This window comes from Theropithecus gelada, chromosome 12, assembly GCF_003255815.1.
Source record: "Theropithecus gelada isolate Dixy chromosome 12, Tgel_1.0, whole genome shotgun sequence".
NCBI classification, from domain to species: domain Eukaryota; kingdom Metazoa; phylum Chordata; class Mammalia; order Primates; family Cercopithecidae; genus Theropithecus; species Theropithecus gelada.
Genome location: NC_037680.1, coordinates 30424672 through 30446560, shown reverse-complemented (window position 1 = coordinate 30446560; position 21889 = coordinate 30424672). Strand labels below are relative to the sequence as shown.

The 21889-nt window shown below is 40.4% G+C and overlaps 1 protein-coding gene across 1 annotated transcript; it reads left to right on the top strand.

The window, feature by feature from the left end:
* Positions 1-519: 519 nt before the first annotated feature.
* NMI (N-myc and STAT interactor) lies at positions 520-20323 on the top strand. The gene is made up of 8 exons (XM_025404719.1): positions 520-856; positions 7853-7939; positions 8762-8857; positions 11848-12010; positions 14937-15043; positions 15131-15317; positions 19113-19219; positions 20034-20323. Exons 2-8 carry the CDS (start codon positions 7859-7861, stop codon positions 20214-20216), a joined length of 924 nt encoding a protein of 307 aa, XP_025260504.1. The 5' UTR covers positions 520-856; positions 7853-7858; the 3' UTR covers positions 20217-20323.
* Positions 20324-21889: the final 1566 nt, after the last annotated feature.

Sequence of the window (21889 nt, the reverse complement as noted above, 5' to 3'; positions counted from 1 at the left end):
TGTATTTATGAGCAGGGGCAGCTGTGGGGTGGTTCTTTGTGTGGGATTAAGAGACACTGCAGTTCTTGAAATAAAGCAGATGTTTGAATTTTCAAAGGAAAAGTTCACACCTAGTGAAGTATTTATTTACAAGCTCCGCAACAAAACAAGAGATTATAAGAAAACTTTCAAGGGACACGGGTCATAGAAACCAACAGGAACACCACAGCTTTCCCAACTTCATGGCCCGGGGGATGTTACCAAAGACACAGAAACGCCGATCTTGTGCTGGCTGTAAAAATGTATAAACTAGTGCTACAATGACTAAGAAATTACAAGAGTTACAATCTGAAGAGCGATTCCTGCTTTGACTTTGTTTGGTTTCTATCCACTTTTCCTACATGCCTTGTAAAATACATGCAAAAACTGGTTTTAGAAAACATTCCCTAAAATTAGTGTGTACAGAAACTTCAGGGATACTTCTGCTTTTCTCCGCAAAACCACCCCTTTTTAAAAATCGAAAGTGAAATTAGTTCTAACTTTTTTTTTCTGTTAGTGACTCATCATCATGCGAGACACCAGATTTAGTATTTGAGCAGTGGTTAAGTGCTAAAGAAAAATCGCCGTTAAAGCAGTTTTCTTTTTCACTTTTTCCTTTCGCAGGGACCTGAGCTGTTCCTGCGAGGCCCACCTCCTCAGAACTACACCCCAGCTCTCCCGAGGCGCTTCTGCAGGAGGCAGCGCCAGTTTCGACAGCCCGGCCCTTCCCCTCCCAGTGCCTCCGGGGGTTCCGGCGTCCCGGGCCCGGGCGCTGCTGTTTTCCGGGAAGAGCAGGCGCGCTGGGCCTCTGCGAGCTGCGCTCGGCGGGCGGACGCGGGTGAGTGGGGAGTCCGTTTCCCGGCTGCCACTCCCGCTGCTGGCATTCCCGGGCTGGAGAGCGGGGGTGGAAAGGGAGGCTTGGGACCTCAGCGCCGACGGGAGTGGGACAGCGCCAGGGTTGAGATCCTGCTCCCGGGAGCTGCCCGCAGGCGGGTCGCAGAGGCCACGCTGCCTTCGAGGGGGCGCACCTGCTCCTGGGCCGGCTGTGCAGTCTCTGGGCCGTCAGGGCTTCGAGCCCTGTCACTTGTTTGCTTTGCTTCATTCAGGAAATTGAAACATAAAGTTATTTGTGTTTCCTCGCTGTTTTCTCGGAGTGTCTCTAGATACAGTTCTTCGGAAAACGGATTTCTTAAGAAAACGGTTCTTGGCAGGGGCAGTGTTGTGCATTCATGGCTGGCATTTCAGAATAGGCAAGGTTTTTCTTGAAGGAGACATCCTAAGGAGAATACTATGTTTCCAGTCTGTACAACAGGCAGGCGCTCTATGGCCTTTCTTTCTTTTTGCTGCCGGGCATGCATATAGGAAGATTCGATTCTACACGGCCTGGCACCGCAGTGATATGCCTATACTTAGGGAAATACGGTGATGGTGATTTGTATTAGTTTTTTTTTTTTATTCGCTGCCATAACAAATTACATGGATTTAGTGGCTTAAACACATAGGAACGCGCGCGCGCACACATACATACACACACTCTCTCACACACAATTTACTATCTTAGGATTCCGTAGCAGTCCTACCGAGGTCTCACTGGGTTAAAATCAAAGTGTTGGCAGGGTTGCCTTCCTTTCTGGAAGCTCTTGGGGTGAATCCCCTTTCCATCTTCCGGAGGTCACCTACCTCATTTGGCTCAGTAGCCCTTCCTCCATCTGCAGGGCCAGCAACATTGCACCTCTGAGAGTTCTGGGTTCACATCGCACTCTTGACTCTCTTCTGTCTTCCGCTTTCACTTTTAAGTATCTTCATGATTACAGTGGGCCCCCACAGGTAATCCAGGATTCTCTCCATATTTAAAAGCAAGCTGATTAGCAACCTTAATTCAATCTGCAGCCTTCATTCGCATTTGCAATGTAAACAAACGTAATCACAGATTCTTGGGATTAGGATGTGGACATCTTTGAGGGAGCCATTGTTTTGCCTACTACATGATTGCATAAAAGGAATGACCATACATCCCACTCATGCGTAGAGCAAAAGTATCCCGACGGTAAAGATGCCAAAAGCGTTCTTGGGGTGTTAGACAGTAGGCCATTTATGCTGAGAACCTTTATTACAGGCTCTTAGGAAGATTGGCATTGTCACAATAATAAAGATAAAAAGCAACTAAATAACATTGCAGTTTCTGTCTTCTGAAATGTAATGAGGACTTCATATGCACTTGACGTCCTGAGTCCAACAAATACTGAAGATCCCACATAATTATCTAAATTGAGTGTTTTCAGTGTGTAAGCTTATACTGAGAAAGTGCTCTGAAGGTCTGCAGGGAGGAGTAGACATGGTCCCAGCCCTCAACATCTTTACTGACGTGTCATGGAAAAATGACACAGGTACACACATAATTAAAGTGCCACAAAAGAGATAAAGGAGGGGGAGTAACATCCTTTAGGGGAATCAGAAAAGGCTTTGGGAACTTGGGGAAAATTTGGAATGGACCTTGAAGAAGAGTAAGATTTCATTAGATGGAGATGAAGGTTAGGAGAGGAGGAAGGATGTGACAGTTTGAGGGACAGAGGAAAGAAAAGGAACTATGCACGTGTTCAGTGTGGTTAGGGAACTGGGTTGTGGAATTGACTAAATAAGACTGGAAAGTGAGTTGGAGTTAGAATGCAGCAGACCATGGCTGACCATTAGGGAGATTTTGCAGTTGATACAATAGCGATATATGGCCGGGCGCGGTGGCTCAAGCCTGTAATCCCAGCACCTTGGGAGGCCGAGACGGGTGGATCACGAGGTCAGGAGATCGAGACCATCCTGGCTAACACGGTGAAACCCCGTCTCTACTAAGAAATACAAAAAACTAGCCGGGCGAGGTGGCGGGCGCCTGTAGTCCCAGCTACTCGGGAGGCTGAGGCAGGAGAATGGCGTGAACCCGGGAGGCGGAGCTTGCAGTGAGCTGAGATCCGGCCACTGCACTCCAGCCTGGGCCACAGAGCGAGACTCCGTCTCAAAAAAAAAAAAAAAAAAAAAAAAATAGCGATATATATGTATGCTCTGTGTGTGTGTGTGTATGTGTCAGAGATAGAGAGAGATGTGGTTTAAATATATATATGTGTGTATATATATGTGTGTGTGTGTGTATATATATCGTCTCAAACCATCTCAAACTTACAGAAAAGTTGCAAGTACAGTAAAACAACTTTTCCTTTTCCTAAATTATTTAAGAATAAATTTCCAATCTGGTGACCTATCATCTTTCATTATATAATTGAGTATATATTTCCTACAGAAAAGATGTGCTCCAACGTAACCACAATACCGTCATCAAAATCAGGAATGTGGAGTGCTACCTTACTACAATTTAATAATCAGATCCAATGTGAATTTCACCAGTTGTCCTGATAATGTCTTGGATAGTGTAGCGGTCAAAGGAAAACTTCCTCTTTGCTCTCTGAAGGGCAAAGGCAGATGAAATAGGAGAAATGGCATACACATTTATTAATGTGCACAGGGGAAAAAATCACATAGTGATTGTACTGCACAGTGGGGTACAGATGGTTATATTCCCTACTTTTTAGGGGAAAGGGAGATGGGGAAGCGTGGATGATTATAGGGGGTTAGTACATGATTTCTAAGGGAATTCAAGGGACTCGAAGAACACACAATGGCCTTGTACAAAGCCTGTTGGGCTTGCAGAGCAGACAGTGGTTGTAACACGTATCTGTCCAGGTTTGTTGACAGACTTCAGTCTTCTTTCTGTGATATGAATTCAGAATAAAAACTCAGGGAAGGGACTAGAGGTAATTGTTCTGTTTTCTGTCAGGTCCCACAATTAGGCAGATAAGAAAACATCAGTGCACCTTCATGCTGTGCTTTGGGAGAGACAGAGGAGGAGGGGGAGGTCAGAGAGACCTTGAGCCATCTTCACTTCAGGATGTCAAAGTGCCATACTTCAGGGTATCAGTGTCTGAGCCCCAATGATAGCAAAAGGATCCAGTTGAGGATCATGCTTTCTATTTAGTTGTGATGTCTCTTTAGTCCCCTTCAGTGTGGACATTTCTTAGTCTTTCCTTGGCCTTCTGAACTTGAAACTTTTGAAGAGAACAGGGCAGTTGTATTGTAGAACCCCTCAATTTGAGTTTGTCTGATGTTTCTTCATGCTTAGATTCAGATTATGCATCTTTGGCAGGACTATTGTCGAAGTTACATTGTGTTCTCAGTGCACCTTGTAATATGTTACGTTATTTTGATTTATTCCATTATTTACTTTGATTATCTCATTATGTTGATGTCTGCCAGGCTTCTCCAGTATAAAGTTACTCTTTTCTTCTTTGAAATTAATAAACATTTTGTGGGGAACTATTTTGAAGGTAACTAAAAATTCCTTTCTTCACCAACATTTCTAATTTATCTGGACTCAGTTTTTTACTTTAATCAACAGATTTAATTATTACTACCATTCTCTATTTTAATCTTTAATTTATTCCCAGATTTGGCCACTGAAAACCATCTCAAGGTGGATTCTGTGTCCTTCCGACACGTCATCATTCTTTAAGCATTTCCTTGCTTTTTGGCATCATAAGATGTCCCAGGCTCATCTTGCAGTTTTTCCGTCCTGGTTTTGGGATCAACCATTTCTCTAAAGAGTCCTGGTTCCTTTTAGTGGAGAATAGTATTAGAAACCAAAGTCTGGGTGCTGAGTGTGCTCATTGCTCATTGTGGTTGTATCTACTCTTCCAGGCCTTCTCAACAGACAGAACTAGGGTATTTACATATTTGTATATATCCAAATACACACATAGGCATTTCTTTTTTTTTTTTTTCCTGAGACGGAGACTCACTCTGTTGCCCAGGCTGGAGTGCCATGGCTCAATCGTAGCTCACTGCAACCTCCAGCTCCAGGGTTCAAGCAATTCTCCTGCCTCAGCCTCTCAAGTAGCTAGGATTACAGGCACGCACCACCACATCCAGGTAATCACACACAGGCATATCTATCTATCTATCTATCTATCTATCTATCTATCTATCTATCTATCTCATCAANCATATCTATCTATCTATCTATCTATCTATCTATCTATCTATCTATCTATCTATCTCATCAATCAAAAACCACAGCCGTAGGATTACATTGAAATCTAGTTCCAATCAACAGTATTTATTCTCGTTTTCTCCCTTTCCATATTTATAATTATCTTCTCAATGGTGAAAAACTTGGCTCCTATTATCCTCCATATATTTACTTACTTGATCAATTATCTGTATGTACCTTTGGCCACTGGAGCTCTTTCAGTTGGCTGCCCATGTCCCTTTCACATACTCCCATCATATTGTATATGTCTGTGCATGTGTTTTAGTGCTTTTTACTTTTCTAGCTCTACAAGATATTCCAAACTTATTTTGTATATTTTATGCCCCAGACCCAGAATCAGCCATTGCTCCAATGAGCCCTGGTTTCTTATATTGAAGAATATTATTAGAAACCAAGATCTGGGTGTTATGCGACTCTCCTCTTTTTTTTTTTTTTTTGACACTTTTCTAACTAAACTGAGACATGGCTAAGTATTTGCTAGTCTTCTATTTTATTTTTAAGGAGGAATAGATGTCTTTTATTTCTCTTTCAAGAATATTGAGAATTTAGCCACTTGAAATCTTGGAAAATTATATTGCAGACTGTTTATTAATGTGTATCTAAAAACATAGAATCATGATATCCTTTGTCCCATTTTTGATCTGGGAGTTTTTCATCTCAGTAATTTCATATGTAGGCAAGAGTTCTTAAATTTTTTTGTACCGTAGATTCCTTTGCCAGCTTGGCAAATCCTATGGGCCTTTCTCCAAAAAAAAAAAAAAAAAAAAAATTTGGTGGGGGCAGGCATGGTGGCTTATCCCAGCATTTTGGGAGTCCAAAGGGGGCGGATTATTTGAGCCCAGAAGTTCGAGACCAGTCTAGGCAACTTGGCGAAAACCCATCTCTACAAAAAATACAAAAATTAGCTGGGCATGGTGGCACACACCTGTAGTCCCAACTACCTGGGGGGCTGAGGTGGGAGGATCACTTGAGCTTGGGTGGGATGTTGAGGCTGCAGTGAGCCGTGTTCGTGCCCTACTGCACTCCAGCCTGGGCAACAAAGTGAGACCCTATCTAAAAAAAAAAAAAAAATTACATGCATAAAATAAAATACTTAGAATTACAAAGGAAATTAATTGTATTGAAATATGGCTGGGATTATAGGCACCTGCCACCACACCCAGCTAATTCTTTTTGTATTTTTAGTAGAGATGGGGTTTCACCATGTTGGTCAGGCTGGTCTCAAACTCTTGACCTCGTGATCCACCCGCCTTAGCATCCCAAAGTGCTGGGATTACAGCCGTGAACCACTGCGCCTGGCCAGAAATCAATTGTGTTGAAATATGGTTACCAGACTATTTTAAAAGCAAATGTTTGATATAGTGATATATATCAATGTATTACAATATATTACAAGACCTAGTGTTGAGGTTAGTAACAAATGTAGAAGCAACGTTAGACACAAACTATTTTAGCATATCTGCAACAATATTCTGTGAAACTATCTGTGCTTTCTACTGGTGACTATCACAGGTGCTGTGAATACTACTATAGTTTGTTACAATATTCATAATTGAAGAGAATGCTAAGCTTCAATTAGAGGTTATTAGAAATAAACATGTAATTTCTTCCCAATCCATGTTTATGGACCCAACAGGAGAGTTAGTGAAAGCTCCAGGTAAGAACACCTGTGTAGAGAAAGCATATGTTGGAGGCCTCTTGACTTTGACTTTGTTTATATTTGGGGAGAACAATAGGGAGAATTAAATATTTTAATCAAAACCTTTGAAAAACGTTGGAAAACCAAAATAGTATTCTTTTAAAATGGAGCATGGAGCCGGGCGCGGTGGCTCAAGCCTGTAATCCCAGCACTTTGGGAGGCCGAGATGGGTGGATCACGAGGTCAGGAGATCGAGACCATCCTGGCTAACACAGTGAAACCCCGTCTCTACTAAAAAATACAAAAAACTAGCCGAGCGAGGTGGCGGGCGCCTGTAGTCCCAGCTACTCGGGAGGCTGAGGCAGGAGAATGGCGGGAACCCGGGAGGCGGAGCTTGCAGTGAGCTGAGATCCGGCCACTGCACTCCAGCCTGGGTGACAGAGCGAGACTCAGCCTCAAAAAAAAAAAAAAAAAAAAGGAGCATGATACTATGATTGGAATATGAACTACAAAGGAACATTAATGTTCATTAGTTTCTGTATATTATTTTGTTGAAAAGCAAAGGATTTTTAGAATCTTTTTATATATTATAGATGTGAAAGTTATTTGAAATAGTGGCCAGGCGTGGTGACTCACACCTGTAATCCCAACACTTTGGGAGGCTGAGGGGGGCGCATCACTTGAAGACAAGAGTTCAAGACCAGCCTGACCAAAATGGTGAAACCCCATCTCTACTAAAAATACAAAAATTAGCCGGGCATGGTGGCAGGTAGCTGTAATCCCAGCTACTTGGGAGGCTGAGGCAGGAGAATCTCTTGAACCTGGGAGGCAGAGATTGCAGTGAGCCGAGATCGGACTATTGCCTTCCAGCCTGAGTGACAGAGTGAGACTCTGTCTCAAAAAAAAAAAAAAAAAAAAAGGAGTTATTGAAATACAGACTTTGTTTGGATATAAGCCATATGAGAATAAAGCCTTTGATGATAGGAAAAAAGATATAGCAAAGAAAAGAGATGTTTCTTCCATAAAAGGGTAAAAGTTGTTATTTCTTTGTTCTGAAATTTGTGTATATATGCTATGCTTACAATATTTATTTTTTATAATGTCAGGGAATCATGGAAGCTGATAAAGACAACACACAACAAGTTCTTAAGGAGCATGGGCCACATGAATTTATAAAAGATGAACAAAATAAGGTAAAAAGGAAATTACTGGGTATTACTAAAAATTAATTTATATCTATTAGTTTTGCAGTAAGGCATGTTTTGTATGTCTTTGTCCAACATTACCTTGAATTTGGGAGGCTGTTAGGCTTTAAAAAATTTTTTAACTTCCATTATGTTATTTAAGTCTTACAAGAAGTGTCGTATTTTTATTCTTTCTCATATAAGGGTTACAACACTAGCTGCTTTCTCACTCACACCCTCATTTCTTGGATTTGCATCAACAAGTTAAGAGCACAGTTAGCAAGTATCTCATTAGACCCCAAGAGGGAACAGAGGCCAGGTAGATTCAACTACTTCCCCAAGGTCATATGTCTGGCTTGTTAAGGCAGCTGTGTACTATGGGATACTATGGGAATCACAGATAATTAAAAACACCACCACCAGCACCACCACCAAGAAACTGCCCCAGAATATGTCCACTATTACAGTGCAATTTAAAAGTCTTATCGTGGTCACAAATAGCTAAGAAAGGAGTTGATGCAGCACTGAAGTAATATTCAGAAGATCTGATCTCAATCTTTGCCTTACTATACAAATTTCTGTGACTTTGGCCTAGTGTAAAAGGTGGTTTCCTGATATAGATGATGGAGATAGTACTACTTGGCAATGTTAGAATGGACAGGTGATGATGTAAAATATTCAACAAATGCATTATGCACATAGTCATATTTATTCTGAGACTGTCTAATGTCTTTCTTTGCTCAGGATGAGAGAAATTTATAGTCTTTAGTTCATTCAGAAAAATGAGTTTGGGGCTATTTACTTTCTTTGGTACCGTTTGATATTTTTAAGGAACTAACTGATGAAATGACAAAGAAAAATATTCAACTAAAGGAGGAGATCCAAAAGCTTGAAACGGAGATACAAGAGGCTACCAGAGAATTCCAGGTACTCTCTTAATTATTTTATACAGTACATTTTTGATGGACGCATGGTTTTTGGAAAAAGCACTTTAATTATATAAAATTCATTTTTAAAACCTTATCATCCATGGCACCACCATTTGTAATAGTTCAAAATGGAAAACAGCCCAATGATTCCTTCATAATAGAATGAGTTAGTGAAGTGGGGTATAGTCATATGATAGAAAACTACACAGCAATGAGAACGAACAGATCATAACGACATGCAGCAACACAAATGGGTTTCATAAACACAATGTTAACACAAAAAAGACAGATGAGGACGTACCATATGCTTCCCTTTAAATTAAGCAAAAGCAGGATGTTCGAAGTTAAAACAGTGGTTACTTTTGGAAGCAGGTAAGACCCGGAAGGGAACCCAAGGGAGTTTCTGGAGTGTTGTCATGTTCTGCCTGTCATCTGTGTGCCAATCACATATGTGTTAGCTTTGTAAAATTGCATCTTGCTGTACTTATGATACATGCATTTTTCTATTATTTATATACACTTTAATAAATTTACCAAAGCAAACATTAATAAAATTTACCAAAAAAAGATGGTCATTAGCAAATCACTGTTGGATCAAATTCTGGCTTTTCTCACTGAGTTCTTTTATTAGTATTCTCATCCAAGGTGCTTTGCTAATTTAAATGAGTTTCACAGTTAAAAAAATTGGACATATATTAATCCTCACTATTTAAATTCTCTCCTAAATTTTCCTGTATTTTAATTATACATAATTTTCACCCATTTTTTTCTTAACAACTCAGATTGTTAAAAAATTAAAGCATTCAGGCTGGGCGTGGTGGCTCATGTCTGTAATCCCAGCACTTTGGGAGGCTGAGGCAGGTGGATCATGGGGTCAGGAGTTCAAGACCAGCCTGACCAAGATGGTGAAACCCCGTCTCTACCAAAAATACAAAAAAAAAAAAAAAAAATTAGCCGGGCATGGTGGCAGGTAGCTGTAATCCCAGCTACTTGGGAGGCTGAGGCAGAGAATTGCTTGAACCTGGGAGGCGGAGGTTGCGGTGCGTTGAGATTGCGCCACTGTGCTCCAGCCTGAGTGACAGAGCGAGACTCCGCCTAAAAAAAAAAAAAAAAAAATTAAAACATTGACACTTTTTGTTTCTGAAGTGGGAGATAGGATATTGAATATCAGGAAGTGAGGTTTTCTGTGTTTATGAGATGGGTGTTGGCAGAAGACTCTGTTAAGATTCGGGTTACTTCTCAGACTGGAGCTAGAATCAAGCAGTCTTACAACCCAGAGAGCCTTTAGAAACCAGCCAGCCTTAGTCCACCCACTTTGCAGGGGACCGAACCCATGATCAGAGAGCTGAAGTGAATTTGCTCTGTCACAGTGTGGTCAGAAATAGAATCAAGCTTTCTCTAATTTCAGAAAGGCCTTGGTTCCTCAGCATATACTGGGTATTTCTGCATTATTGGGTGACAGTCTGCCTTTTCTCAGACATTGTAGATTGTTTTGATGTCAGCCTTACCGTAATCAGAAGTTCCACTGGAGTTATGTGTACAGGCAAAGAATAAATGTAAGATTAAATCGAATGACTCACTGAATATTTCTCATCTCTGTCATTTTCAGCATGTAAAATAACCACGGGAAATAGAAATGCAAGCACCTAGCTCATTTGTGCTTTTATGTGTGGTTATACATATCTGTTAATCCCAATAATTCTAAGCGGCTAAGTATAGCCACCTACCTTTATCTTTCAGGTTACAATTTGTTTGTTTGTTTGTTTTTGAGACAGAGTTTTGTTCTTGTTGCTCAGGCTGGAGTGCAATGGTGCGATCTCGGTTCACTACAACATCTGCCTCCCTGGTTCAAGCGATTCTCCTGCCTCAGCCTCCTGAATAGCCGGGATTACAGGTGGTTGCCACCACGCCTAGCTAACTTTTGTATTTTTATTAGAGACAGGTTTTACCATGTTGGCCAGGCTGGTCTCCAACTCCTGACCTCAGGTGATCTGCCTGCTTCGGCCTCCCAAAGTGCTGGGATTACGAGTGTGAGCCACCTGCCCAGCCTCAGCTTACAATTTTTGTTGATACTGTCCCTTCTCGTTTTTTATGAACCTAAGTTGTGGTAATGGTTAAAAAGTTGATGGGCAGGTGTTGGGGAAGGTGGAATTTGTAAATTTGATAAATTTAACATCATCTAATTCTAGGCCAGGTGTGGTGGCTCACGCCTGTAATCCCAGAACTTTGGGAGGCCAAGGCAGGTGGATCATGAGGTGAAGAGATTGAGACCATCCTGGCCAACATGGTGAAACCCTGTCTTTACTGAAAATACAAAATACGAAAATTAGCTGGGTGTGGTAGCGCATGCCTGTAGTTCCAGCTACTTGGGAGACTGAGGCAGGAAAATTGCTTGAACCTGGGAGATGGAGGTTGCAGTGAACCGAGATCACACCACTGTACTCCAGCCTGGCAACAGAGTGAGACTTTGTCTCTAAATAAATAAATAAATAAATAAATAAAATTATCTAATTCTGGAGTCTTTCTTTTTGGATGAAATTATCTGGATTTGAAATGCCATATTATACCCAACACTATATTTCATACTTTGCAGCAAAATTAAACATGCTATCTAATGACTTCCTTTTGAGATAGTCTGTTATTGACACTTGTTTAAAAATTCCTTATTTACATGAATGATGTAGGCTTTAGAATTGAACACCATACAATATTGACAGTTTAAACATTGATTAGAAAAAAGTGAGAGGATTATGTATTTTTAATTTCATCTGTGAAATGATTTTAAAAGATCAGCATTTGATTACTTTACTGAGTACTTACATGGGAAAAAGCAATTACTAAAGATGTTAAGTAAGACCATACTCAATATTCTATAAGGTTCTAAAATCAGTGGGGAATGAATTATTGGTTGACCAAATTACATTATCATTAGAAGAACTTAAGTTATTTCTTGTCTTGATTTTAATCAAACATTTTCATTTGGATTAGATTAAAGAGGATATTCCTGAAACAAAGATGAAACTCTTATCAGTTGAAACTCCTGAGAATGACAGCCAGTTGTCAAATATCTCCTGTTCATTTCAAGTGAGCTCGAAAGTTCCTTATGAGCTACAAAAGGGACAAGCACTTATCACCTTTGAAAAAGAAGAAGGTATGACTAATGTTAAAAAATATGACGATGTTATTTGGAAAGCACTTTCATAGACATTTAGCTATTACTTCGCTAATATTACTTTGCTTATATTATTTCTTATCCTCATAGTGACATTCGGAGGCAGGTATGATTATTCCCATACCTGAATATGATCTCTTATTCAGAAAGCCATGACTGTGGGACTTAAATCCAGGTGTTATGATGATGTCCAATACCAGCCTCTTTCTACTCCACATGCTACCTCCAAATAATGATAGTAATATATCAAGGTAGTAGAGCTTGTACAGTTCTCAGAAACATTATCACATCTTATATTCACAGAATTCCATAAATGTAGGAGGATAGGATAGTTATTATTGTGTACTTTAAATATAGACATGCCAGAGCCCAGAAAACAGATTCTGAGGATGTTTAAGTGATTTACCTAAGGGCACATAGCCGACGAATGGAAAGAGCCTGGGAGTTAGAGATTTGGGATGAGACCTGATGTTTGCTAAGTCTGCCATGGTGAGGGCCCCTAGTCAGAGCTGGGGGTTCCTGAATGGGGAGGATCTGGCTTTGAGTGCCAGCCTTGTCCCTTCCTAGAAGCATGATTTGGGATGGGTTCTTTATAAACCTCAGCGTTTTATACAGGTGCTTCATGGTAGTTCCTACTTCATGAGGCTGCTTTGAGTATTAAATGAGAAATGTTGATAAAATACTTCACACAATGTCGGACACTTAATACAAACTTAATGAATGGTAGTTGTTATTACTGCTACATGTTAGGACTTTTTCAGATAAGGAAACAGAAACTTAAAGAAGATAAGTAACTTGGTTAAAGTCTTTACAGTTAATTGCAGAGCTGAGAGCCAAACCCTGAGAGTCCATGTACTTCCACTGGGCCAATATTTCTCTCGGTAGGCCACCAGCTCAGGCCTTTGTTCTTTTATTAAGTTATGTGGTGAGGAACCAGATGGTGTTCCCAGCCCTTCCAGTGCTCATTTTCTGACAGTCTATAACCCATGTTTCCTGACAACTGGTGCACCACTGTAGCCTGAAAATCAATGTCCAGCAGGTCAGTATCTGCATGTAGAAGACATACATTGCCAGTGTGTTTTCCTTCACCCTGGAGCTACTGCTACAGGTAGAAGAGGAGTTCAGGACTCATATTGGTGACTGTCCCTGGTAAACGGGATATAACTAAAAGATAGATATAAATGAGGATTTGGGAGGCAGGGTTTCTGCACAGCAATTTCCTGGGAATGTTGGAAATGGAATTCTCTAAAGAAGCACCTACATCATTGCTTCTACCCTTGACGAGGCTCTGAGCTCCCGATCTCCTGGGACAGCAATAGGTTTGAAACACAATTAAGTAGGAGTTGGCTCTTGATTGTCAGCGTCACAAAAGTTGAAACACAAGAGGTCCCTCTCAGCTGCATCAGATCACCAGATGTTGGGGGTTTGCGGAGGAGTGGGAGGGAAGGAGGATCATCTGAGTATTACTCATTGATATTTTCTGTTACTGTCTGTTGTCATTAGCAAAAAAACACAAAAACACAAAATAACAAAAAACCATCATCCAAGTTATAGAGTCATATTTTGGTACATTGAGTTGAATTCCCACATGGCCAAAGCCCTGCCTTCTGGCCCTTTTTTCCTCTTCCTCCAGCTGTGATGTGGTGCCATCTGGTCTGGTTGTCATAAACACATATGAGATTTTATAAGACAGAGAGTGAATGTCACTTATTTTCATGATACATTGGAATAGCAGTCCCGAATATCAACAAGTGAAGTGTTATAAACTCATGCCACACAATTAAAAATAAATGCCCACTCACATTTTTAATTGACATAGAGTTGCTTTTTGGAGTGCTAGTGACTTTTAGCATTTTACTAAACTGCTCCCATTTGCATAGGTAAATTAGACTTGACGGCTTTGTGATCAATATAGCAGGACTATCAACTTTTTAAAGAATGATTTCAAGAGTATTTTTGCAAAAGTGAAATTCATCATTAAGTATGACAGAAAAAAAGACTCACTCTTTGATATTCCAGCCTATGTAGTCTTTAACATGTAGTCTTTGAGGAGACAAAGAAAATGAATATATATTGCTCTAGTGCTTGTAACATGAAGGAGTAACAAATGATAAGGTTAAGTAAAATCAAGACTAATTGTACAAATGACACTTAGCCATGAAAGTTTTCCCAGCTTACTGAACATGGGAGAATTTCTGGCTGTGCATTAATGTACTAGAGGAATCCTCTGGTAATGGTTAACAGTGGAAGGAAGGGTATGTGGCTGAGCTGAAGTAATATATGAATTCTGGAAGATCGTTAGGCTTATCTCAAGAGATAAGAGAAAAGATTCATCTTATGAGGTGAATCTAGAACTTGAGAACTTCTACATTGTGATTTTGCTGATGTACTTTGACATTAATATATTCTACTTTGGAACCAAGAGCAGTGACTCATGCCTGTAATCTCAGTACTTTGGGAGTCTGCTGTGGGAGGATCACTTGAGTCCAAGAGTTCCAGGGCAGCCTGGGCAACAAAGCGAGACCTCGTCTCTACAAAAAGTTTAAAAAATTAGCTAGGCGTGGTGGCATGTATCTGTAATCCTAGCTATTCTGGAAGCTGAGGTGGGAGGATCTCTTGAGCCCAGGAGTTTGAAGTTACAGTGGGCTATGATCACACCACTGCATTCCAGCCTCAGTGACAGAGTGAGATCCTGTCCCCCTTCTCCCTGACCCCCCAAAATATATATTCTATTTTGGTGGCAAGACCATTATCACTTGGAACCACCCCCTGCCAAATTTTTTAAATTAGACCCTTTAATATTAAAGAAAATTAAAAATATTCAGGATAATTTGTTCTTAAACCAAAAGCATAACAATTCTTAAAATATTGGAAATTAATACTTCCTTCCCGAATTATTTTTCAGTTGCCCAAAATGTGGTAAGCATGAGTAAACATGAGGTGCGGATAAAAGATGTAAATCTGGAGGTTACGGCCAAGCCTGTCCCATTAAACTCAGGAGTCAGATTCCAGGTAACAGGATGATTAAAATTTTTTGGATTTCTGTTCATCATAGGCACTTCTCTTATCCATATTTCTGAACATCAAATCATTTTCCAGGTTTATATAGAAGTTTCTAAAATGAAAATCAATGTTACTGAAATTCCTGACACACTGCCTGAAGATCAGATGAGAGACAAACTACAGCTGAGCTTTTGTAAGTCCCGAAATGGAGGTGGAGAGGTGGACCACGTGGACTATGACAGACAGTCCGGGAGTGCGGTCATCACGTTCGTGGAGACTGGAGGTACTCAAGGGTGTAGAAGGTTAACAGACGCTCTGCCATTTCAGTCATGTTCTGTTGTTTCTGAAAGTATTCCTATTCTACTTCTTTTATTTGGAATGTATTAGCATGATAATTGGGGATTTTAAAAAATCTTATAAAACAGTAGAGTGTAGGAAATTATTTCTAGGGACAGTGCTAGGAACAATAATATTGCTGCATATAGGCAGGGTGCGGTGGCTCACCCTGTAATCCCAGCACTTTGGGAGACCGAGGCAGGCAGATCACTTGAGGTCAGGAATTCGACACCAGCTTGTCCAACATGGCGAAACCCCATCTCAACTAAAACGACAAAAATGAGCTGGGCATGGTGGCCGGTGCCAGTAATTCCAGCTACTCGGGAGGCTGAGGCAGGGAGAATCGCTTGAACCCGGGAGGTGGAGGTTGCAGTGAGCCAAGATAGCCAGGCATAGTGGTGCATGCCTGTGGTCCCAGCTACTCAGGAGGCTGAAGAGGGAGGATTACTTGAGCCCAGGAGGTCGAGGCTGCAGTGACCTGTGATTGCACCACTGCATTACAGCCTGGGAGACAGAGTGAGACACTGTCTCAAAAAACAAAATTAAAAAAGAAAATTGATGGATTAGATTTTTTCATGACAAAGTAATACATGCTTTTTTAAAGAGGGTGAAATAATACAGAACACACGTTTAGTAAAAATGAGACATTTCAGCCGGGCCCAGTGGCTCATGCCTGTAATCCCAGCACTTTGGGAGGCCGAGGCAGGCAGATCATGAGGTCAGGAGTTTGAGACCAGCCTGACTAACATGGTGAAACCCCGTCTCTACTAAAAATACAAAAAAATTAGCCGGTGTGGTGGCGCTCGCCTGTAATCCCAGCTACTTGGGTGGCTGAGGCAGGAGAACAGCTTGAACCCGGGAGGTGGAGGTTGCAGTGAACCGAGATTGCACCATTGCACTCTAGCTTGGGTGACAGAGTGAGACTCCGTCTCAAAAAAAAAAAAAAAAAAAAAAAAAAAAAGAGATACATTTTCTCAAACTTCCTTTTCTCCTACTATTTAGTTCATTATGGTTATTTTGGTGTCTTTCCAGGTCTTTCTTTGGACACATTAAAACAATATCAATATGCTTTTTTTTTGCTTTTTTTTTTTTTTTTTTTTTTTTTTTGAAAGGGTTTTTTTTTTTCACCCAGGCTAGAGTGCAGTGGTACTATCGCAGCTCACTGCAACGTCCGCTTCCCTGGTTCAAGCAATTCTCCCACTTCAGCCTCCCGAGTAGCTGGAATTACAAGTGCATGCCACCATGCCTGACTAATTTTTGTATTTTTGGTAGAGACAGGGTTTCACCATGTTGGTCAGTCTGGTGTCAAGCTCCTGACTTCAAGTGATACACCCGCCTTGGCTTCCCAAAGTGCTAAGATTACAAACGTGAACCACTGCTCCCGGCCCAATGTGCATTTTTGACCTGAGCTTTTGGATGATGTTTAGGACATCCTGGTGGGATGTGTTAGGGAGAGCTACAAAAGGAAGGGGTCTTGAGGGCTCCCATAATATGTTGTCTTGAAAATTAACAGTAACTTGGTGGAAATTTCCATAGTCAAGCATCCAGATTTTAATTTGCCAAATTCCTATATTCATTTGGCCTATTTGCTGTTAGTTTGTCCGTATCTTGGATTTTAAAAAATCTGACCAGGCGCACTGGCTCACGCCTGTAATCCCAGCACTTTGGGAGGCTGAGGCGGGTGGATCCCTTGAGGCCAGGAGTTCAAGACCAGTCTGGCCAACATCGTGAGACCCCGTCTCCACTAAAAATACAAAAATTAGCCGATGTGCTGTCCCACCCCTATAGTCCCAACTACTTGGGGGGCTGAGGCAGGAGAATTGCTTGAACCTGAGGGGCAGAGGTTGCAGAGAGCCGAGATTGCATCACTGCACTCTAGTCTGGGTGACAGAGCAAGACTCGGTCTCAAAAAAAAAAAACCAAATAAAATAAAATAAAATAAAATAAACTAGAATGCAATTTATAACTCTACTGTGAGAGATAGTACTAGCTATGGAACCTGTGTCCATCTGGGGATGCTCTCCTAGAGGTTACATCTAGCCAGATGGGGAAGAATACTTTTGCAGGTTATAGGTGATCCTATAGGTAACTACTGAAGGATATGAAGGTATTCTGGAGATAAATATTCCAGATACTTCATAAACTGTGTCTTACTGACTCATCACAATAATCTACAGGGTAGTTACTGTAATTATGCTTATTTTACAGAAAAGGAAACTGAGACTTTAAGAAGTCAAGCAACATGTCCAAGGCCACATAGCTCATAAGTAGCAGAGCTAGGACTGAAGCTGGACTATTTGACTCAGGACCTGTACTCTTTTTTTTTTTTTTTTTTTAAACTGTGGTAAAATATATATAACATAAAATTTACCATTTTAACAATTTTTAAATATACAATTCAAAGGTACTAAGTACATTCACAATGTTGTACAGCCATCACCACTATCCATCTCTAGAACTTTTTAATCACCCCAAACTGAAACTCTGTACCCATTTAACAATAATTCTCCATTACTACTTCTTCTAGCCCCTGGTAACCACCATTCTACTTTCTGTTGCTATGAATTTGCCTATTCTAGGTACCTCACTCGAGTGGAATTATACAATATTTGTCCGTTTCATGTCTGTCTTATTTTGGTTAGCATAATGTTATCAGGGTCCATCCATGTTGTGGTAGGTATCAGAATTTCATCCTTTTTAAAGGCTGAATAATATTCTCCGTGTGTGTGTGTGTGTGTATTTTATATACCCATTTTGTTTATCTATTCATCTGTTGGTGGACACTTGGGTTACTTCCACCTTTTGCCTGTTGGCCTATTGTGAAAAATACTGCTCTGAGCATTAATGAGCAAGTATCTGCCCGAGTCCCTGCTTTCAGTTATTTCGGGTATATACCCTGAAGTGAATTGCTGGATCATATCATGTTCTATTTTAATATTTTGGGGAACTGTCATACTGTTTTCCACAGTGGCTGTACCATTTTACATTCCTACCAGCAATGCCTCAGGGTTGCAATTTCTCCATATCCTCGCCAATAAGGGCCTACACTCTTAATCATCGTACCATATTGCTGATTGATCCAAGGTAGATGAGTGAGAAGAGTGATAAAAAAGATGGTTGGATATTCCTAAGAACTGTTTCTGTTACACGTTACAGTCTTGATACACATCCTTTCATCCCTCTAGGAAACAAAAATACTGCTAAAAAATAGACTATTCTTTGTGTTGTAGAAAACTGATGAATTTTTATTTCCTTTCAGCTTTTCTAGATGACATTCAGTCCCCTCCCTGCTTTGGTTAACATCATTACTTAAGTTTATTGAATATATTGAAAAAAATATTTTTTTAATAGTATTCTAATCATAGTTTTCACTTATAGCTTTTGAGACACTGGGAAACATTCCAGTCTTGTTAGATGAGTGGGTTACTTTCTGCAAAAAACTATCGTATTTTTTGTAGCTCAAAGTAGATCTGTCTGAGGACATTGCAACCCTTTGTGCATTGATTGACTGCAGTGAATAATTCAAGATGGAATGAAGCCTTTAAACCTCATTATTGTTTGGTCTTGTAGTTTTCAAAATTATGTACTGTGAAGTCTTCAAAGTGGGTTTTAGAATTTCTTAAAAATTAATCTTTTAACTCAGTATTTACTGTAATAGTGTTCTTTTTGAAGGAAGTTTTAACTTTGGTTAAAAATGTTTATGATATAAAAGAGACAAGTATTGTTTTTGCTTTGCTTTTAGTTGCTGACAAGATTTTGAAAAAGAAAGAATATCCTCTTTATATAAATGAAACCTGCCATAGAGTTACTGTTTCTCCATACACAGAAATACACTTGAGAAAGTATCAGGTAAAGTCATCTCTTTTCTCTCATTTTGAGAACTTACTGCCCAAACCCACCCCACAAAAAATAAAGTTGTTGTGAGTCTGTTACTATATGAATCTTATCAATGAGGGATAGCCAAATGGTTTCTTTACTTCATTTTTGCTTAGTGCAAAATGAGTTTGTCTTTTGAAGGAGTGTTTTAATGCAAAACTGTACTTTAGTATACAATTTAAAAAACTGGAATTACTCAGATAATGGCACAATTTTTATTTTTGTACATGGAGACATAGCTGCATTTCTCTCATGTGTCTACTATCAGTGAGCATGAGAAAGAATTCCTGCCTACTTCCTCTGAACTCAGTACCTTTATCCCAGACCTGCTGCCTTTTCCTCTTCCTTCTCAGGTATCCAATGGTACCACCATCTACCTAGTCCACTGACTTAAAAGCTAGAACTCACTTAACTCTTCAGTTTGCTTCACCTCCAACATTCATTTGGTCACTAAATCTTGCCAGCTCCGCTTCTGACTACCTCTTTACCTGGTCTTTCTGTTCCCAGAGCATCCCTCCTTTCCTCTATGTTCCATAATGCCACCAGAGTTCTTTTTCTAAAACTGTCCCCAGAGCTTCCCCCCTTTCCTCTATGTTCCATAATGCCATCAGAGTTCTCTTTCTAAAACTCAGATCTGACTTGGATATTCTCTTGCTTGGAAAATCTTCCTAAGATTTCTTGTCTCTTCTAAGATAAAGTACAAAATATTAAGCAGATTATGAATGTAAAGTTTTGTAATTCAAAGCTCTCAGAAATCTTTCTATTTATCATTGTTTTTCCTACTTAGATATTTTCAGGAACATCTAAGAGGACAGTGCTTCTGACAGGAATGGAAGGCATTCAAATGGATGAAGAAAGTGTGGAGGATTTAATTAACATTCACTTTCAACGGGCAAAGAATGGAGGTGGAGAAGTAGATGTGGTCAAGTGTTCTCTAGATCAACCTCACATAGCATACTTTGAAGAATAGACTTAACAGAATCATGAAAACTATAGCTTTTTAACGCAGATTACTGTAAATGTTTGACAAAAATAAATATGCTTTTCCTTAAAAAATATAAATATGCTTTCCTTAAAAAAAATATGCTTTCCTTAAAAAAAATAAATATGCTTTTCCTTAAAAAAATGAAAACTTTGGCCGGGCGCGGTGGCTCAAGCCTGTAATCTCAGCACTTTGGGAGGCCGAGACGGGCGGATCACGAGGTCAGGAGATCGAGACCATCCTGGCTAACACGGTGAAACCCCGTCTCTATTAAGAAATACAAAAAACTAGCCGGGCGAGGTGGCGGGCGCCTGTAGTCCCAGCTACTCGGGAGGCTGAGGCCGGAGAATGGCGTGAACCCGGGAGGCGGAGCTTGCAGTGAGCTGAGATCCGGCCACTGCACTCCAGCCTGGGCGACAGAGCGAGACTCCGTCTCAAAAAAAAAAAAAAAAAAAGAAAACTTTAATTTTTATCATCCATTTATTTTTAGATACAAAACTTATTTCCATGTGTCTGAATCTTCGTTGTTTCAAATGGTGCTTGCTGCATGTTTTCAATTACAATAAATGCACTGTAATAAAAGGTTTTGTTTATAGATTATGTGTATTGGTGCCATGTCTGCTGAAATCAACCTTAAGTGATTCAGATGTCCCCTGCTAGTGCTGGCTTATCCTGTTATGGTCTTGTGGGCCAATTCAGTTGTGGCCCCATGCCCACCAATATGGAGACTTGACTCTTAACATTTTCCAAAACAAAGGCAGTTACATTCAGCAGTTTGTGATTCCTGTAAACTCAACTGAAGATTCGAAGGACTCCAAGAGCAACAATTTTCCACTGTGTGTAGTGTTTCACTCCACAACTCTAAAGGTTCTCAGAGCTGAGCATGGTCTTTTTCTTGAATTTTTGTTCACGCAAGTGCCATGTGTCCCTTGATTCCTTCCAAGCCATCCCCTCTCCAAATAGAGCTCATAAAGGACTAGCTTTTTCTTTCTTTTGCACTTACAATGGAAACAGTTGGTATAAGAGTTTGAAAACCTTGGCATGGAGAGAGAGGTAAATACAAAGTTAGTGACTCATCACTCATCATGCTCGGTGCTGGGGAATGCCTGGAGGTAAAAACACAGTACCTGCCCTCCAAGGGCTTAAGGTTTAGTTGGAAAGAGACCCAGTTTACTAGCATCTCACTGTTTTTAAAAACTTGCAGAAACTTTAATGATAAAAAATTAAAGATTCCTATTCAGAGAAGGTAAAAGTCTTTTTGGTAAAGAACCTTTAGGCCGGATGCGGTGGCTCACGCCACCAGCACTTTAGGAGGCTGAGGTGGGCGGATCACTTGAGGTCAGGAAACATGGTGAAACCCTGGCCAACATGGTGAAACCCCGTCTCTACTAAAAATACAAAAATTAGCCGGACATGGTGGTGGGTGCCTGTAATCCCAGCTAATTGGGAGGCTGAGGCAGAATTGCTTGAACCTGGGAGGCGGAGGTTGTAGTGAGCTGAGATGGCGCCATTACACTCCATCCTGGGTGTTGCAGCGAGACTCTGTCTCAAACAAAAAAAAAAAAAAAAAAAAAAAAAAAAAAGAAAAGGAAAAAAAGAACCTTTGGACAACTTCTATTCTGACATGGTAGGTTTCATGAAGAGCTGGCAGCAGAATTAAA

Excerpts from the sequence above, each read along its gene's own strand:
- NMI (XM_025404719.1), top strand. The coding sequence starts at position 7,859 with ATGGAAGCTGATAAAGACAACACACAACAAGTTCTTAAGGAGCATGGG. Across the intron at positions 15,318-19,112 it reads CACGTTCGTGGAGACTGGAG|TTGCTGACAAGATTTTGAAA; the intron begins GTACTCAAGGGT and ends CTTTGCTTTTAG. Across the intron at positions 19,220-20,033 it reads TACACTTGAGAAAGTATCAG|ATATTTTCAGGAACATCTAA; the intron begins GTAAAGTCATCT and ends TTTCCTACTTAG.